At 45.0% G+C, this 17059-nt stretch overlaps 1 protein-coding gene across 1 annotated transcript in view; it reads left to right on the forward strand.

The window, feature by feature from the left end:
- LOC135912464 (cytochrome P450 4C1-like) overlaps positions 1-17059 on the forward strand; it is a 93334-nt gene that overhangs the window by 49282 nt on the left and 26993 nt on the right. The window contains exons 4-6 of the mRNA XM_070534441.1: positions 9431-9552; positions 15468-15537; positions 15673-15799. Of these exons, the coding sequence (XP_070390542.1) occupies positions 9431-9552; positions 15468-15537; positions 15673-15799 (319 nt within the window). The remainder of the gene's footprint in view (positions 1-9430; positions 9553-15467; positions 15538-15672; positions 15800-17059) is intronic.

Raw genomic sequence — 17059 nt, forward strand, 5'->3', positions numbered from 1 at the left:
CGTCGTACGCCATCGTGACTTGGTAGCGAAAGCGTGAGTCGGCAACAAGTACCTTAACCTGAAGGTGCACACCAGTACACAAGTCAACCTGTTGCCACCCAGTATGTGCCCCATCATTCGGCCGGCGGCACAAATAAGAGAGATAAACTCTATGCTACGCTCATATGGGGAAGGAATCGTCATGCACTTAGGAGCTTCCCAAATGATGGCAAGGCAGCAACCGATGTTGACTCGTTTTTCCTATAAAAGGAACAAGTGAGTATTGATCTCGAACAGAGCGATTTCTTGGGACTTTTCATCCAGTTGGTCGATGCAATGGCAGGACATGCGACTGCCCAATTCATACAGCAATGCAAGGACGTCTTCACCGGCACCAGATATGCCTTCAATAGCTGTACAGCAGGATATTCCGAGAAAACGCCATACATACCGTCTAGATGACAGGATACATGCCCCTAGTTCTGCTGAAACCACTTTTTGTACAACTCAACTGGTTGCTGAAGGCAGGCATCATAGCTAAGTTAAAGGAACGAATGGACTGGGGAAGTCCGTTACTTATCATCAAAATGAAAGATGCCAGGCTATGAATATGCGTGGATCGCAGAAAAATTCCTGTGAATCTGAAGACTTCCAGATGCTTCGCTGCGAGGACACAGAGGCAGAGTTCGCAGGATGATGGTGACTGAACTTTAGTCAGAGCAGTCGAAGTTGTGTTATTGCCTTCCTTGCGAGGGGCCTCCTCAGTTCAGGAAGCCTTGTGGTCTGGTCGCCTGCCTTGCCCTGCGCACCAGCTGATGCCGGTAATAAGGGTTGAGGCTGGTGAGCTGGGTCTCCCACTGCTCCGGTGTGCGAGATTTCTTTTTTTTTTTCGACTAGGACGAAAAATCTGGATTTTCTCAGATTCCGTTGCATGAAGACACACTAATTGGCCTAGGGACCATACATACGAGCGTGACTACGTCTCTGACTGTGGTGTCACATTTGACGAAGGCCGTGCCGCCTCCCGCCGTTTATCACTGCCACCATTCCATGGTGCTAGCGCCACTTAAACGCGATAGGTTAAGCGCTCCGTGTCGCAAAAAATCTGACTTCTCCGTCGGACGTCGCTTGGGGAAAAATTATTCCGGTAAACAACCAACCAGGCCCTCTGCGTGGCGCAGAGACGTTAGTGAACTAATTGAATTCCTCAAACTAACATGCAACAGAAAAATTGTAAAATAAAACCTAAACACAACCTACAGACAGGATCGCGTCGGATTGTAATTTGAAAATACCAGTAGACATTATTTTGTTACGCGGAAACCCAAGCACGAGCGTCTTTTCCTTCATTTCTAACATTCATGAAGCAGTTATGGCCACTCATATATAAGTGCGCCGGCGCGCGAAAAGCTCAGAGGCCATAAAACGGCGCGCCCGGTTCCTTGCAAACACCTTTAGATGGCGCTCGCCTGCGCCGCACCTTAGGCCCCCTACAGCATCGTGGCCCACGTAAGATGCCACTTTTTTACTAGAACGCTCGCCTTCGGGCATAGCGTTCGCCGCCGGCGTTTCCCAGTAAATACTACGGTTACATAAGCTGCAGTTGCCGGGAACCGTCAGAAGCAGACAGAGATCTTGGAATGCTATCGCGTTCCACTCTATCGCATCCTTAGTGACTATAGAACTTGCCGTATGCGAAGTCTCAATATCACAGTAAGAGTCATAAGTGTAATAGCATGGCGATTTTACGTTCGATAACAAGTTGTGCTCAATGTTTGCTTTGTTATTTGAAGGATCTTGTCTGAAGCTCGTTGTGTGTCATATACAGGGTGTCCCACGTAACTTCTGCCAAATTTTAAAATATGCGAATGTCACGTAGCTGTGCTAAACCAAGGTAATGTTTTTAACACCAAAGCTGTTCTTGCTCGGCGCAAAATGGACCGCGTATCACAAAACTTCACCGACGCCCACCCACGGAGACACTGCGCGCAGCCGCTTTCGCCACCGGGCCGAGATCTGCGCATGCGCTGTGATAACGGTTAGGAATGCGCATGACATTGACTTTGAAAAGGATATGAAAGCGTGTGCTCGGCGGCACTCGGTCAGCTAACGCCTTGGGGCGGCCTAGGAAAGTTCGTACTGCTGACGAAGAGGCTGCGCATCGCGAAGCTAGACTTGCTGCGATACGGGAGAAACAACGGCAATGACGGGCCGATCCAACCTACTTAATTGGCCAGAGAGGCCGAAGCCAAGAAGCGGCGACTACGCGAAGAACCAGAATATGCCAGTCGAGAGAGAGCCAGGATTGCTGCGAAGCATCGACGATTACGCCAAGACACAGCAGTGCGGGAGACCGTGTACGAGCGACGCCGAGCTCGCGCTTCAACCGGGGGTGCCAGCGCTCGGTTTCAACATGAGTTCCTCTCGTTGGACTTTGGACGTTCCTGCCGAGTGTGCAATCGACTGTGGTTTGACTCGAACCTAACGACAATCAACACGTTTCGGTCTGTCGAGAAACGTGCACAAGGCAATCAATGCATGTGTGAGCTGCGAGACATCTTTCCGGAGGCCACAGACAACGACGAGATGCGGCTGCGTAGGACCTGTCCTGAGACGGTCTTACGCGGGAAGGTACCGCAGTTCAGCTTGACAAGCGGCTGCGAGTATCCATCCAAGCCGGCGGGACTGCCGCGTTTGAACGAGGTGGCCCTAATGGACCAGCTTCGCTGTTTCAAACCTCGCACGACCGAGTGCGAGCTTGCCTGGTTTTTTCTTTTTTTAAGCGTTGCTTGAAGCTAGGCAGACTATATTTTGGTATTTTGCCTATCTACATTAAAAGGTATTATCAATTAGTTAACTTCGCAAATAGTACAATCAGAGCATATGACTTGTCAACCAGAAAATTTTAGGCCATCACGAAAAATTCCCGATCCATCTTTCTGGTGCTCAATACGTGCTACATAAAAGTGTTTTGGCAAGCCTTATAGGAAGCCCGCAAAACACAAAAAAGGGCCACGTGACTACTCGTGCGTTACTTTTCACGAGCTTTTGCGAGCTTCTGTCAGGATTGAAAAAAAAAAGATCATTTATATAGCACGTATAGAGCAACAGAAAGATGAATTGGGAATTTTTCGTGATGGCCTACTTTTGAAAGACAATTTTGCTCCGATTAGGCAACTGCTGAGGAACACGAAATATTTGAGAAGTGAATATGACAAGTTATTTAATTAATAATAAATGATTGTCTAATTAAGCGAAATGGGAGAAAATAGTAGGAGTGTGCGAATGTTCGAAATTTCCTAATAACAAATAGAATAGTCTCCTATTCGATTTGGTCTTCGGATCGACTAGTCACTAATCGTAGATGGGAATATTTTCGAATACTTTTAGAATATTTGAAAACGTTAACTGCGCCCGAATAAACACAAAACTGGAGCAAAAGTACGGTGAATTTTCGCCCCTTGCGGGCCTAGAGTTGACATAAGACATCAGAACTTGCGTAGTGAAGCAGGCAACCTCACTTAAGTAGCCATACTTTACAGTCTATTTAGACAGCGATGACAGAGCCCTGTGCACCCGGAGAAACTACTTGTTTGCTCCTAATGTTCCATTTGTGCTTTTAATAAACAATGCTTCATAAGATACTATGTAATGACAGAAGCTTGCTAAATTTAAGACTACTGCGATGTGCACCTCGTTTTCATTGTGATTATGGTTTTTCATTATTCTAGAGCTATGCGCAAAGTATTCGATATTCGATTCGATTCGCAATCCGATTCGTATGGGATTCGCTCTCAAAAATCACTATTCGCCCACCCCCAATTAAGATAGGCCTACTTGGTCCAAGCGACAGCAAGTCATGTTACTTTGGTGCTGTCCAGCTACGTGGCACTCCCATAGTTCTAAGAGAAACACTTTGGCACAAGTAACGGGGTACACACTGTATATGTTACAAGAAAAGGCAGAAAAAGGCGCAAAGGTGTGCGCCGAAATGTTGAAGGCAGCTCAAAAATATCGTCATTCGCCTATGACGTCATTGGCTACGTGGTGTCAGAATATCATGCCGCAGCAAACGCAGCTGCTTCCCGAAAGCACGTAGTATCTGCATCTTGCTTCTTCGCGTTCGCCAAATTGCACCTGAAGCAACGATTGAGGGGAGAAACGCAAATGTCAGTGGCACCATGTGCAACATGGACACCTTAACATGTCAGCGCAACTCCTTTCAGTCGTCTAGCTTTATGCGAAGAACCTTTCGTGTTTTTCTTGCTTTTTTTTTTCTTCCTGCCTTCCGACAGCAGGGTCGCACCTTGTGTGGTTAAGCTTGTCCTTTCGCCATGAATGATCCATTAGAGAGTTTTACCTCGTCTATATAACCGGTTTACCGGAGACGTAAACGTGAGCATCTCAGGGCGCCTCGACTTCCTCCTCGCCCGCCGCTACTTGCATGCTGCGGCGGGCGAGGAGGGCACCGAGGCACCCTAGACAGCACCACCGAGACAAGAGAAGGCCTGAGCACTCGGCGAGCGACGTCACGGAGAAGAGGCCGGCGGCGTGCTCGGGGATACGGGTTGAATGAAGGTATCGTGCCCGTATGGGCAACGTTAACCAGAGCGCAGTTATTGTTTTTTAGGCATAGTTGAGCAGTTGGCCCGCAGAGAATTGAGTGTGTTCCAAGATTATTTTATTTATGCAAAACTATTTACGCACTGCATTATTAAAAGGCCCGCCTATAATAATGAGAGGGTTCAATCTTAGGACTGAGAACGAATTTCGGGTAAATGACGATAGGGAGCATGGCTTATATTGAAAAGTCACAGTGCTGCCCTCTTCTTCAAAGTAGTTTCTTTGACTTGATTTATCGTAGGCGTCAGAGAGTTTGCCGTTCATGCGACCACAAAAGTTCTTCAACAAAATGTTAGCACTGCAGCATAGCACATATCTTATGACAACTTCACCGATGCGCCCTTCTTCCCATTTGGGACACATGTATTTATTCCAGTCTAGATTAGACTCTAAACGAATAATTTCGTTTTCGAGGCATTATTACACACAGTACCGCAGTCCACATATTTACAATACCTCAAATGAGTTTAGCAATGGAGATACAAAACATTCGTCCAACTATTTAAAAAGAAACAGCTACCTTATTCCGCAGAATTCCAGCTTTTCTCTTCTTTGCCTTAGCATTGGCACCCAATATTCTAACATTGATCTTGCGGAAAGACGAACGCATTATTTTTCGGCCCCGATTTGTAATTGCTCCAGCAATTTGTCCCGCAGCATTTATTAGGCATATCCTGGCATGAACGTAATCCACATTCCGTGGCAATGAAGGCTTGCCGGACTCACAACCGCAATCGCAGCACAAACGCAGAGACTACATGCACGGTTCACGTCCAGAAAAAAAGTGCGCTCGGAAGCATGTCGCAGCATGCCGGGACTTTTCTAACCCCAAAGCTATGCAAGGAGCGGCAGGGTTCCCGGAATTAATCCAATCGTTATCGCCGTCGTCGCCCACTCGGTCTTCGGCGTCTCATTTGCAACACCGGTGCGCCGCTCGTAGCTTCGTAGCACGCTGCACGGAATTTCTGTGTGGGCCTCTTCTGCGTGACGTAGCTCAAACAGAGAGGGTGCGGCCAGAAGGCCTTAAGTTCTTTAGCGGGTGTTGCCCTAGAACAGCCTAGAGTCACCGGAAAAATTTTCGGAGTACCGCATTCGTTTTCTCCGCGCCGCCGACGCGTTCATTGGCCCAGCCGTACCACATGACTTTGGGGTGCCATATACCTTCCAAGCGCCGGGCAGGCCGGCTGAGTTAGAGCGCAGGCAGCGCAGGTTCCCTACGTTTTTTTGTGTTCCGATTGTCGCGCTCGCGTTTGACTGCAAGGAAATCATGCCTGGCTGCTGCGCCTTTGGATGCAGCAACCGAGCCGAGTCTGGAAAGACTTTTTTCTCGATTCCGACCGGGAAAAATGACCGAGAGCGTCCTTCTGAGTGGTTACACAGAATCGGCCGGGAGAACTTCAAGCCTACAAAAAACACCCGCGTGTGCGAGGTATAAGTACACCTTGCTTGTGCTTTTCGGCACTGTTTTAGAAGATATTTAAGCGAAGTGCACGCGGTGTTAGCGATGCTAGCAAAATAGGAGTTCATTGCAAGGATCGTTCGCGTCTTACACGCTTGACGCGAGTACACGTGTACGCGTTTGTTGCTCAACACACGCGGTTATTCCGTGGTCGTGGCACGCGAAGGCACACTTGTTGCGCTAGAATTCTGCGTCCTCACGTGCACCAGGTACTCGCATGATTTCTCCGCACACGTGAGCGCGCACTCGCCTCGAGTCACTTGACTCATATGGCATTTGTTTTTCGCAGACCGTGACGATCGCAGTCAATAAAAACATGGTCAGTGCATGTCGTGCGTCCACATAACGGCCGCTTTCTGGCAGACAAATAGAAATGGGTTGAATGTAAGCAATTCTTGAAGCTGCGTGTTTGCGGCCGCATGCGTGTTTATATCCCAATTGAGCTATTTTAATTGCCTCACTGTGTAAGCTTCTAAACCTTTATAACCTATTCTTCGTCTCTTTAGCTGGGTCTTTCAACTTATTATTACAACTATCTTCCATCTTCTTGTTTCACATGTCTGAAACAGGGCTTCATTCAAAAAAGCCCTGCGAGCCTCCTTGGGCAGCCCAGCGTTAGGGTGACCAGCATCACACTTCTAACCATACAACGAACCTTTGCAGGACCACTTTTGTGCTAAAGACTTTCAGAAGACTAGAGTGGATGGGCATTCCACTTATCCTTTTCTCATTTATACATACGCATTCTGAGGTTAAAACCAACGGCCAGGTGATATTCACAACAAATGCCTAAAATTTTGAGCTTGTAAGCCGAGCACATGCAATGAACTGAAGTCAGCATACATATTATGTTTTATGTTGAAATGCTACGGTGCATACCCAAATAATGTTGTGCTTGATGCATAACAAGAAATACAAAACAACAGAATACCCATTACCTTTAGTTTCACTCTGTCACTATGCTTGTTACATAAACCGCTCTAAAAGCACAAGAATTTTATACGTCGCCCATATAACTTAGAGAAAAAAGTGCTGCGTAACCAGCAGGCGTTCCTGCCTTTTTTTTTTTTTTTTTACACAGGCAGCAAATCTTGGCAGTCTAAGAAAACATGCCAAGGTTGTGCCAAACATGCCAAGGTCGTCCAAATGTTGCGCAATCAAGCCTCTAATATACTAAGAAAACAGTCATAAATAAGTGGAGAAGAGTAGTCACTCATAAACGCACTAGAAAGCTGCGTTCATAAATCGCAGTGTAGCAAACGCTCACTAATTATCAGTGTACAGAAGTACATATACGTAACTGTAATCACGCAAATGGCTCATTTTGGCCTTCCACAAGATTTAGTGCGAAAAATGGTCTTCGAAGTTGGTTTTTACACCTGCTGTGCACAGATCGTCTTACGATCACGGCCAAACACCGGTGTGCACACGGCAATCACATGTGTGCCCTGCGTATACGGTGGACGAAGTCGCCCGGCAGAGTCAAGAACGCGCGGTATCCGATTACAAACTAAATTAAATGTATCCGATTTAGCTTGTGAAATTATACAATGAACATACGTACCTGTGACACTGTCAGGTGTTAGTTTTGTCCTGCTTGGAAACATTCAATAGAAGCCGGCGGTGGTCCACGATGTTCATGCCCAAAAGCACAAGCTTGCCTCATTGCGGCTCTAAGTCACGAAATGTTTCCTTCGTATCTCGCTCCGCGGAAGGGGAAAAAAACGCATGCCTAAGCTCCCGATAGCAGCACTAAGCTGCTGCCCACAGTCGTAGCACAGTTCCAGCAGTAAACACGATCGGCGTGCAAAACAACCACCGGCTGCATTACTTCGCACAAAATAACATTTTCTTTCCGTTCTTAGCAACCATTATCTCCGGGCACAAAGTATTTGCACTTCAATAAACACTCAACCCGATGTGTCAGCGAATATGAAGCTCTTCCAACACGGCGGCCTTCCCGCGATGCGGTCGGCTTGGAAGGTATAAGGCGGTGGCCGCTCAGTGTTGCCAGTCAAATCACGACCTTTGCGGTACTCTGAAATTTTTTTCCAGTGACTCTAGAGCAGCCACGTTTATGGCGCCGTCTTCTGGCGCATTGTGTAACCAGCGTGAACACAGTGCTCTTGTTGCAACTGTCAGTCACGTTTATATATACTTCACTGCTTTCGTAAGTGTCATCAGTGAGATAATCGTTAATATACATACATCTTTTAATTTTTCTTCGACAAGAACGCCCATGCCTCACAAAGGTATTTCGAACGCGCCGTGGGTGGACATGTATCCCAATGCGTCGCTACTAGTGTTGCTTTGCTGCCGTCCGCGTCTCTGCTAACCCGATATTTTGTAAAGGACAATACGTATGAGCACAAGCTAAAGCTATCATCACTTCCTTAGTGCGGGAGTGCAATTGCGCTGGTAGCAGGGTTTTAATTCTTAAAGTGCAAAAGGTCAGTTCACTCTGAAAGTTTTCAAAACCGCGCTAAAACAAACTGATCGCGTTATGCGCCCTGTGATTGCCCTCCGTACTGTCACCTGTGCATGATATCAATGGTGGCAATACTCTAGATTATTGGTGTCATGACACTCTGCGACGGTGGTGTGGAGCCTTTACAAGCGTAGTGAAATTGTGTCTCTTATAAAAATAACATATAGAGCGAAAGAGTAGTTTCTTTCAGTAGGCGTACATCGTAGAACTGTGGTATTTCAAAAGAAAACAGTTGCCCGGGAGAAAGATCAAAGCAGTCAGTAAGAAAACAATATGAACTGCTCTGGTTACTCAAACATGAGTAAATCCATTCAGAATTTGTCGGCATGTTAAGTTAACGGGCGACGTTAACCACATGAAGTCAAATCTGAAAGTAGATAGACACATATAAGGTAACTTCGCGAATCTTTGTTGAACAGATCATCACGAACTGTATATATGTGTATACTGCCTTTGCACAGTGGCGGTGCAATCTGCACATTTCATGTACAATGGTCTCATAGAAGGCTACAGAGGCTACGCATATATGTGCACCCCATCCACTTGCAGCACCTCATATTTCTGACGGGTTTAAACATATTATCTTTTCGTTTTCATCTTTCGTTTGCTCCAGATGCCTGCATGTGTCAATTTCCAGCCATTCTCTCATTAGAACAAGGAGCTTAGCCACGACGTTTTCCTCTCTGCATTCTCTTTGGAATTAACAAGTCACTGTGGATTCGGGAGGAAATTTGATGTTTGACAGCTGTAAGATATCCACAAATTCATTTCAAAAGGACCTCACAAAACTTTGTCATGTATTCCTTTACCAGCACAGGGAACAAGTGGCGGTCACGAAGGAAGCTTTTGACACCGGCATTCCATTTTCGCGTCCTCGACAGCTGCGTAGGCATATTCAACGAGCAGACCCGGGTACTGGTGCAGAAGATCAGAGACTCGTCGCACTTGGACTTCGTCGACCTGTTTCCCATGATGACACACTTTACCCTCGACGTGCTGTGCGGTAAATGCGCAGCTTATATAAACAATATCCCGCGAATCACAAAACTAATACCAAACACGGTGTCTTGGAATCACAAACGCGCGAAGTTAACGTACCCAGTACGTGTATTGTATAGTTCGAGGCGAACTGTGTAGCGAGATCAATGCCTCTCCACAGATAAAGGGTATGGCTGCCCGAAAGCTTGGCTGATGACAATTTAGCATCGATATTTACTCAACCAAATGTATGTAACTGGACGTGGCCTTACAAAGCGTTGTCATTTGTAATCGCTGGAGCCACTGCCAATGCCATAGTTAAATGTGATGCGAATGTCGTGTAATGTCAGCAAACTAGCCTCATGTCGGATTGCAGGTCCTTTTTTACATCAGAGTTCAATCCGGAAGACATGCCCTATAATGTTCTCTGATGTACAGAATACCATGAGGGTCTACGGAACTCGCTGCCTTTTATTTGTTATTTCCTATGTGCTAAAGATAGGAACAAGAAATAAAGACACTTGTCTCTAATGTGAATAAAAAAAAGAACATCATTGTGACGCTAAGTCAAAACTTTTTATTATTGTCTTTTATGTTGAGCTCTCCTAAATGAGGAAATGTGTAGAGGGTTGCGTGCTCTCCGTGTAAACATTACAGGGTAGTGCAGGCTTCTGTGCATGGGAAATGATGTTAAAAGAAAACAGCGTCCTTGCCCCGTTCCTTTCAATCTTTAAAGGAAAGAAGGTAATAATATATTGAATAAATAGGGGCGGGAGCCTGTCTTACAGGGGTTCCGGTAAACGTTGTTTTGCCGGGCACCTTAAAGAAGCATGCCGTCCCAATTACGCATGCGTTCTGCATAATTTATCGCATAACTTATTCTTTATTTTGAAAAGAATTAAGTTATTGCGTTTTGCGCGCCAGAACTGATTATGGCGAACGCCGTAGTGGAGGACTCTGGAAATTTAGACCACCAGGGGGTCTTTAACGAGCTCCTAAATCTAAGTACACGGGTATTTTTGTATTTCGCCCCCATCGAAATGCGGCCGCTGTGGCCGGGATTCGATCGCGCGACCTCGTGCTTAGCCGCCCAGCACCATAGCCACAAAGCAACCACGGCGGGTATTCCTTGTTTTGTATGCACGGTGTCCCAACTATCATGCACCAAAATTTAAACGTATGCAAATGCCACGCTGCTAGACAGAACCAAAGTAGTGTTGCTTGCCGTCACTTGGAGTTACTAAGGCTATTTATTGCGTTCCGCCTAAAGACATAGTCTTAATTATTTAATCAACTTCTCAAATATTATAATTGGATTAAAAGTGTCAATGCGAAAATTGTAGAGCAACATGAAAAACTCCCTATAAATTGTCGTGCGACTGGCCGCTCGAGGCAATTTTGCGTGTATTCGCGGGCTTCTTTCACGCTCTAGAAAACACTTTTATGTAGCACATATTGAGCAAGCAGAAAGCTGTATTGGGAGTTTTTCATGTCACTGTACAATTTACTCGTTAACAATTTTCATCTAAATTTATTATTTGAAAAGTTGATTAATTAATTAAGACTACTTATGTTGTTAGGCGGAATGCAAGATGTAATCTGAGTATCTCCAGATAACACTATTTTAGTTCTGTCCAGCTACGGGGCATTTGCATATTTTAAATCTTTATCCATGATAGTTGGGACACCCTGTATATGCAAAGTAAAGACGGACAATTATGTCAAAAAGAAAGCATAAATGAGCTCTACGCAAAATACCGTTTTACCTTGTGAAACACAATGTGAATGTTTCCGCATTTAGGTACAAAAAAAGGAGGCGCATCGTTACAGCTCAGTTTTAGAAAGGAAATCAATAAGTTGAATATGTGGAATCGGGGCGGAGTTTTGTTTTGTGCATTGATCTGGGTATGAGCCACCTACATCGGCAGCTGATCAAATGAAAATGAAGGAGCCAGGAAGAGAGGGAAAGCCCCTCGTGAACAGTTCCATCATACATTAGAAGCGAATTTCCTACGCCCTACGACACAGCTACCGACAGGACTCAACAAAGAGAAGACGTACGCTTCCTCTTAGGCGAGTGAAACTTTGAAAAGGAGGATACTTTAGTGGGCAAATAAATGTGAATCGAGAGGGCACGGTAAATATTCACACCGACTACGGACGTTATAGTTGATCCCATTTGGAAGTTACGCATTCTATCCACTCTGAACGAAGAACTATAGACACAGAACAATTTCTTAATTACTGGTATTGTTGGAAAGTCATCAATAGAAATCTTACAGTGACGAGCGAGTTTAAAGAGGATGCACTTAACTTGAGAATTGTTAAGAGAGAGAGAAAGCAAGGAAAGGAAAGGCAGAGAGGTCAACCAGACGAGAGTCCGCTTTGCTACCCTACGCTGAGAGTAAGGGAACGGGGGAAGAGAATGAGGAAAAGAGGGAGCACTGAGCGCACGGGGAAGGATGCACAGGCACACTATAAGCGGTCTCTGAGAGCGGCTCACTTCAGGTACTGGGGCCCTACCAACGTAAAACTATTCCCATATGTTTTTATTCCAATCTCCTGACGTCAACTTTACGTATCCACCAACGCAAGCATAGGGCGGTGACCGGCAGCGTTGCCTGGACAGACCAATAAAACGCTCTCGTCGTTTATAGGAGGTCACTTTTACTTGCTTTCAAAACGTATAACATTGCCTACATTGAGCGATTTTTCTTATCTAATTGGCTGTCAGGATGAGAGAAGCACGGTAAAGTGGAGTAGGTTTCGATAGGGCTGAGTCAGTGCACTGAAAAAAAGATAACTGGACGAAGAGGGAGGTGCCAGCGTCTGCGATTGGTCCACTTCCCCTTAGCTTGCAGTGGCTTGTCTAAAATTGCGGTGGCGTGCAACGCACACTTAAAAATGCCGCCAAACCGGATCCTCAGCAAAGAAGAGTTGGCAAAGCGATGTAGTAAACGGGCCGAAAGGGATCGATAACGTAACACGGTCACACAAAAACGTTTTGTTATATACAAATAAACCCTTGCTCTCCGGCAGGTGCGAGTAGCTTGTGACAGAGAAAATGGGAATAGAAAAGTTTGAAATAACTTTATATTATCACGCACCAGGAGCGCTATAACGTAAAACTATTCAAAACGTTTCTATTCCTATTCTGCGATGAGCCCTCCACGATTGGTGAAAAAAATTTCGTGCCACCCCCACTTCGCCTGTCTGTCACGCGGCGTCACGTAAACCGCGATAGCTCCCCATTTGATATAACGTGTGCGCACTGAATATGCGTGATTAGATCGAACAAAAGAAACATTATTTCTGATTTAGACGACTTTTCGACATTAGCCCTCGGCTATTGGTCAAAAGTTCTCGGGCTGCGCCAACTTCGCCTATCCATAAGGCAGCGACACAAAGCCGCGAAAACTCATCGCGTCAAAGTGAGATGTGCGGCTTAAAGAAGCATTAAGATGCCGAACAAAAGTGATTAGTTTTTTTTTTGCATAGCCGGAGACTGCCCCATTCCATAAGGAATAAAAGATGGTTGCCCGCCGTTAGCTCAGGCACTGACTACTCGAACCTGCCCGAGAGCATGGATTTATTTGTGTGTAATAAAATTTTTTGCATGGCAGTGTAATGTTATCGAGCCCTTCCGGTACGTTTATGAGATCGCTCTTCCTACTCTTCTTTACTGAGATTCCGTTTTAGCGGCATTCTTACCCAGTCATTGCACCAGCCACCGCAAGCTAAGTACGGGTGAGCAGAACAATTGCAGACGCCGGTACCGCCCTCTTCAGCCGATTATCTATTTTCACTGCGCTGGCTCGGCCCCATCGTACCACTCTCCACTTAAGCGTGCTCCTCTCCTCTTGTAAGCCAATAGAATAAAAAAAAACGCTCAATGTAGGCAATGTTAATCGTTGAGAAAGCAAAGTTACATTTCATAAACGAGGAGAGCGTCTCATTGGGCTGTTCAGACAACACTGCCGGCCACCGCTCAATGCTTGCGTAAGGGTTTACGTAAATTTGACCTCAAGAGGCTGGAATAAAAACAGATTGGAATAGTATTACGCTATATGGCCCCTGTACTAGTGCATGAATCGCTTTTTGTGCCAGTGACCGATGTGGCCACGATCCGAGTATCTTTAACTCAGAGAACGGTCTCGAGTCCAGTCCGCTTAAAGTTGTCCGGAGAGAAAGGCGTTGTACGTCGTAGAGAGGACAAATACACAATATGTACTCGATGGTTTCCTCGCACCTACAGGAGTCGCACATCGCGCTCTCGGCCATTCCCATACGACAGAAGTAACTGTTCGTGAACGCCACTCCCAGCAGCAAGCGGTAAGAGTTGTTAACGGTATTTAAAGAGTCAATTGGCTGAAAGCGAATCTAATGGTAATGTTCGATACCTATGAGCTTCGAAAGTGGAGGGTTATATTGAATACTTTTATCCTTCAGTACGGTACACAGCTAGGAAAGTTAGTATAAAAACATGTTTCATTAGATGCCCGCAGCGATATATTAAAATCTTTTCGGTTGTACAACTTGCAAATGAGCAAATAGTAGATAGTCGCCACAACTGAGAACGTCCATATTAAGCAGTTGGCTCACAAGATAGCGCGACAAAGATAGAGAGGCTAAGTTTTAAAATAATGGTTCCAGGCCCAGTCCGGGAATTGGCTGAAAGGAAAGGAGCTATACATGGGCTTTATTCCATGGCAGCCAGTGTCCAATATTTGCGATGCACTCGAATAATGCGGCCTTTATTGAATAGAATATTCAGAGAAATAAAATGTCATTTCTGAAATCAGAGTGCTTCATTTCAAAGCAAAGTAATTTTTGTCCCTCTTCTGGAAATTCAAATATTCGCTATGCTTAATAATGGCTTCTCAGTGCTCCTGTTCCCAGCAAATATGCTTTCGGGCGCACAGAGTTCTTTTGTATCGTATACCTCTTGTGTGGTGAGGTTAGTAATGCATCCAATATCATCTGATACTATAGGGGGGGGGGGGGAGGGGGTGCAAAATAGGCTGCAGTACTTCTTGTGGTGTCATGAAAGTGGACTTTGTTATAAGGGGTATTTACTTTAAAGCAAGAGGCTCTAAAAAAGCCGTCGTAACGTGGGGAATGCATTCCAACAGTCCGATGGCTCGTAAAACGTAGCCCGTTGAAAAAAAACTGTGCTCAATAAGCGCATACGTTAGAATAGAAAAATGCTGCTCACGTCCTTCAGCAGCTGCCCAGTTTCTCGGTTATGATCGTTCGGATGTAGCCCCCGTCCCAAGGATGTGCCTTCACCTCCCGGAGTGACCTTCGCAGCTGTGACATAGTTACTAGCGCTAACAAGACTAACGAAAAAAAGAAGATATGTGGGACAGGACTAGCACTCTATCCTGTCCCACCTTTTTTCCCGTTAGTCTTGTTAGCGCTAGTAACTATGTCACAGCAAATGCATCAACACCAACTAGCCAAACTTCTTGCGTTAATTACACGGCCTTCGCAGCGCTCGTTGGTGTATCCAGGTTGATACGAAGTAAAGCGAAGTGCCACCGCGTACGCTGCGCCGAACCGTCTCGTGTCCCGGTAGCACTCCATTCTAAGCGGAGCCTAGCGCCACTTCATTTTCAATGATCTGCTCCTGTCTAGGTAGATTGGCAGTGGACGCCTCATAAATCTTCGACTAAAGCAATTTCGTTAAAGTGAGGGTTCATTGTAAGTTCACGCGCTTTCAATAGTTAAGAGACACACTTATAAGTAGAAAGTACAGAAGGAAAGAGAAACTAAACCATGAATAACGCAAGGCTTCGTTTCTGAAGGAACAGCCCAGCATTTCTTAAACACTGGCTAACATCTTCAAAAAGCCACGGAAGAAGAATATTGCGTAGCTGTTTGTAATGCCGTGGCAACAAGTTGTACTCCATTTATTCACAGCGCTCTTATTTCTCCTAGAGTCATCCATGGGAATACAGCTGGGTGCACAGGGGACCAGTCAACATAACTACTTTAAGAACCTGCACACGTAAGTATATCCCATAAAATATCCATTCTTCGGGCCTGTAAGGAGTCTTGAATACGTATCTAAACTGTACTGCATGAAAAAGAAAGTTACAAGTACTTGACTGAGCTTTTCTGGTGTCGCCGCGAGCGCTTGCAGTCTGCTGAACTGTGGCATGGAGAGGCTGAGCAAGCCATGGCTGTGGTGGAACACAGCCTACAACCTGTCTAGACAAAAGAGAAAATTTACAAGGGCTGCCAAGGACCTCAACAATTTTGTCAATGAGGTATGTTTATGAAAACCAGGACATGTGGGATAAACAATCGATCGGTGTTCTATGCACTTCTGTAGCAGTGTAAGAAAAATTTCGCCCTTAGCATAGGGCCAGATCCATCTCTATCGGTCAGAGCCACACAAGAGCGCGTCAGTAGCTCATCACCAGCACTTAGCATACAGGGCGCACACGCATGATAAAAGCTCAGTTGCCATACTATAACCCGACGGACATTATTCAGATATTGAGAATCATTTTCTCTCTACTCATATGTACCACATAAGCAAGTTTTTATGCCTGAGCTCCGTGATCGCTTCTCATTGTTTCTCAACGGAGAATTCGAGCCGTTAATGAATTAATCGGCGGTTGTAAGCTGTTATTAAGTGATGTTATATCATGTGGGTTGTTATATCTTATTGCCTGAACACATGAAAGGCGAAAGTAGTGAAGAGGTGTTGACCACGGTGGCAAAATTGCTGAATTGTTTTCAGAGATTGACAGATTTACTCAACTGCTCAGTAGAACACATACGTGATAGGTTTTGTGCTACCTTGTATCCAACAATAGGACAACTCGAATCGTTTCTGTTTCTTTTCTCGCCCCTTGGCGATCTCGTGCCAGGTGCATTCTTAAGAAGGAAACCATAGATAATTCCAAAGTTATGGTTAAAACGCCTCGATATATATAAATATATATATATATATATATATATATATATATATATATATATATATATATATATATATACACACACTCACACAGGGTTTTTTTTTTAATTGTCACTACCAGGTAGCGCAATTATAACCCTCTATCTAGAGTACTCGACGTGGCGGCCGGTACTTCTACTGGAGTACAAAATGCTTATTTTAATAATTAACATATTTGGGCTCATTAACTTCTTTAATGAATCAGATTGTGGTACATATTTCACTCTGTGAACTGTAACTAGCAGTATGAGAGGCATATCGGTTTAGAACGAATTCTCAAGACTACGCTAGTTTCGAGATATTAATTTTTTGAAGTGTCTAACAAAATGTATTGTCGTTCCAGTAACGTTAGTGCCTCAATGCATAAAACAGCGTTTTCTTTTAAAAAGTAAGTAGAAAAACAGTGAATTTTTTACCGCCAGTTTGACGGCGCATATCACGAAAGCAGTGCCGATTTCAAAATTCGTTCTATGTCGATATGCCTAGTAGACTTACCAACCGCAACTTGTAGATTGAAATATGTGCCTTAAAATTATTGACTGAAATTTGTTTAGTGCAATTATGT

The sequence above is a fragment of the Dermacentor albipictus genome, chromosome 1, assembly GCF_038994185.2.
Source record: "Dermacentor albipictus isolate Rhodes 1998 colony chromosome 1, USDA_Dalb.pri_finalv2, whole genome shotgun sequence".
In the NCBI taxonomy this organism is placed as follows: Eukaryota; Metazoa; Arthropoda; class Arachnida; order Ixodida; family Ixodidae; genus Dermacentor; species Dermacentor albipictus.